Source organism: Pediculus humanus, genomic scaffold (genome assembly GCF_000006295.1).
Source record: "Pediculus humanus corporis 1103172107566 genomic scaffold, whole genome shotgun sequence".
In the NCBI taxonomy this organism is placed as follows: domain Eukaryota; kingdom Metazoa; phylum Arthropoda; class Insecta; order Psocodea; family Pediculidae; genus Pediculus; species Pediculus humanus.
This window is the reverse complement of record NW_002987181.1, coordinates 9,724-13,284: the sequence shown is the minus strand read 5'-3', so window position 1 is coordinate 13,284 and position 3,561 is coordinate 9,724. Positions and strand designations below refer to the sequence as shown.

The following is a 3,561-nucleotide window of genomic DNA, read 5'->3' as shown; positions in this document are numbered from 1 at the left end:
TTTTTTTTTTGTTTTTGAACTTTTAGAAAATTTTCCTTTCTCTAAAAATTTTTATTTTTTATAATTATACTATTTATTACTCCTCCGTGTAAGGAAAATAATCTAAACATGTTTTTGAAGGCGTTTTCAAACGCTCGCTTTACGTCGCAATAAAAAAAAAAGCAAAAAAATTTCTTTCAAGTTAAATAAATCTTTTGAAATAATAATAATAATAATTATTATTATTATTTTAATGTAACATGTATTACGTTTTCCCGCGAAAATTAAACTTGTAATTAACTTTTTAAATTTATTTCATCACTTTTGTTAATTTAAACACTTTTCGTTACTTGATACTCTTTTAAACCTTAATTTTTGTCAAAAAAAAAAAAAAAAACAAAAGGTTTAGCACACGATAAATATGTTTACCTTACGGTTAATTTTCGCAGGGTAATAATAAAGTGAAAAATTTTCGACCCACCTTTGACCTGACTGTAAATTTCTTCTTTTGTTTTTTCAACATTACCAATAACTCCTTGAACAGCCGAAGAATCGACAACTCCTTTTATTTTTTCCGATATGTAAGATTCGCTACCATTTTTAACATTTTCATTTAATTCGTTATTAATTGATTGCAAATCGTAAGCGTGTTGTTTACCGTTAACGCTCGTCGTTTCCAAACCTTCGTTCTGATTTCCTTTTGTTGTTAGAAAAGGTAATGCCGCACTGCTTGCACAACCCATTTTTTTTTTAAATAAAGTCCTTTTTGTCCAAAAAAAAAAAAAAAACCGTTCGAAAATAATTAATTATTCTTCAGACGAAAAAAAAGAAAATTATTTTATTTATTTAAAATTTTCAAAGATTCATCCATCGGTAATAAATGACTGACTTAAATGTAAAAAAAAAAAAAAAAAATTGTACCGTCGTCGTCCACTTCGAACTCCTTTCGTGTTTACTCACATCAATAAAAACTTTTTTTTTCCCTTTTTTTTTTTTTTTTTGAATATTTAAAAAGAATTTTTTTTTTTCACGATTGCGCATTATAGAAAAAAAAAAAAAAAGTTGAAGGTTCTAAGGTGAAACTAGCCTTTGGTTAGTTATTTAGGGGGTCATAACATTTATAAATTTATTATTATTATTTTTTATTCTTTTTTTTTTTTTTTTTGTTTTTCCAAATCGTCATACGTTACGTTAAACTTAAAAAAAAAAAAGGGACGAAAATCTCTGTATTATTATTATTATTATTATTAATATCGAAATATTATTGATTTGTTAAAAACAATTTATTTAATTAACAAAAATTATTATTGATTATTGAATATCGATTTGATTTACGTATAAATAACTGTCGAATAGTGCATGTGTGCGTGTGTGTAATATTATTAAATTCGTTTGAAAACAAACGCACACGCACACACGCACACACGCACAATCTTAAATAATTTTACAAAATTTAAAAGAAAAGAAAAGTGCAAAACAAAAAAGAAGAAATTTCAAAATTTTTCACGGTCATAAGAAAGAGGGGGGGAGGACGAAAGAAAATTTAATTTCTTTTCCCTTGAAATTCTATTATTATTATTATTATTATTATTATTATTATTATTATTATTATTATTATTATTATTATTATTATTATTATTATTATTATGATTTTTTTTTTTTATATAACAAAAATCACACATGCGGTGACCAATTTATTATTCCGAAGGGAAAACATTTCGCAGGCTATTAACCTTTTTTTTTTCTTTTTCTTTCTTTCTTTTTTTTATTTTTATTTTCTATAATTCTTACCTTTTTCTTTTTTTTTTTCTTTTCTTTTTCTAATTCAACCAAATTACCATATTTTCCAAAAAAAAAATTGATAATTGTTAACTCTTGGATTTTATGTAAAAAAGAAAAGTTTCTCCGAATAAAAAAAATAATAATTATTATTTTTGTTTAAAAAAAACACGGAGGTGTAGTAAGCATTCGAAAAGTTTTTTTTTTTATACTTCTCAGGTTCTTGCCCTCCCTCCCTCCCTCCCTACCTCGAAAAAAAAAAAAAAATTGCGGTGCGAATACGATTAATTTCCCCCCTTTCTCGCTCTCCCACCCCTCCCTTCCCGAAATTTTATTATTATTATTATTATTTTGTATTAAATGATATTTTTTTCAAAGATACGATCGGAAAATGTTGATTTTGTATAAAGAATTATTTATACGATGTTAAAATCAAGTCGGAAAATTTTTATTTTGTTTACATTTTCACGTTTCAAGGTCGTGGAAAAATTAAATTTTTTGATGAAAAACCTGACTTTTTTCCTTTTTCTCGGTTGACATAAACGAAAAAATTTTTTTTAAAAATTATTTTAAATTTAATTTTATATATTTAAACAAAAAGAAAATAAATTTCAAAAAAAAAAAAATTTTCTTTTAATTATTTTTCCCGGGGGGTGGAGGGGTTAGGGGTATATAAAACAAACAGGTAAAAAAAAATCGTGTTGAGGATTGGCGTGTTAAAATCCAACAGGAAAATTTGCAATTCATATTTTGAAATCTTTAAACTTTATTATTTGTTTCCATTTGTTTTATTTTCGAACCTAAAATCATAACCCTTTTACATAATTTTATTTTAAATGACTGGTCAGACAAATTTAGTAAAATGAACGTTCACTACTCAATTCATTATTATTATTATTATTATTAAAATTTTTCATTTTTAAAATTAAAAATAAAACTTTATCAAGTTTATTAAATATAGCTTAACGTAGGTCAATGAAACGTAACTGCTTTAAGTCCGCCATTTTTATTTCAAAAAAAAAAAAATCGTTAGTCACAAATTAATTTAAAATTTAATTTCAATTCAGGTTATAAATAATTTTTTTAAATATTATTAACATCATAATTATTAATAATAAATTATTTATTTATTATAAATAATTAACAACGACAATAATTTTTTTTTTTTAAATTCTAACAATTAATTACATAAAAAAAAATTAACGAACAATATACTTAAAACATCGAGTAATAGAATTTTTAAAAAATTTAATTTTAAAACAAACGATTTTAATTACACTAACAAACAACAAACAATCAATCAGTAATAATAATAATAAAGTTTAGTCAAGACAAAACAAAAAGAAAATTCGTATAATATTTATAAAAAAAAAAAAAACGTTTATTTATTAAATATTCAGTCGAATTTAAATTAAAATAAATAAATAAATAGTTTATGATGGTTTTAAACGTTTGATTAACGATAAGACGAATTTATTAATTTATCAAATTTATTAATAAATTTGTTATTTTAATAAATATATTTTGTTATTATTGGCAAAAGTTTATCAGACTTATACAAGAATTTATTATTTTCTTTTTTTAGAGTCTATTCATATTTATATATAATTTAAAAAAAAAAAAAAATTGATAAAAAACATTTTTAAAAGTTTTATCTAGGGAGAAATGAACATTTAATAAGAAATATATTACCCATTGAAGTTAATTTAAATTTGGTAGAACCTCTAAATTTGTGATAGAGTGTGATAACATTGATAACAGATTTTTATACACACGAATTGAATGTTAGCTATCATATATAGA

At 22.5% G+C, this 3,561-nt stretch overlaps 1 protein-coding gene across 1 annotated transcript; it reads right to left on the bottom strand.

Annotated features, from left to right (window-relative positions):
- Positions 1-311: 311 nt before the first annotated feature.
- Positions 312-722, bottom strand: Phum_PHUM218760 (uncharacterized protein; the record flags this gene model as incomplete). The annotated part of the gene is made up of 2 exons (XM_002425704.1): positions 312-346; positions 461-722. The coding sequence occupies 2 exons, from the start codon at positions 720-722 to the stop codon at positions 312-314; spliced, it is 297 nt and encodes a 98-aa protein (XP_002425749.1).
- Between the last annotated feature and the right edge of the window lie 2,839 nt (positions 723-3,561).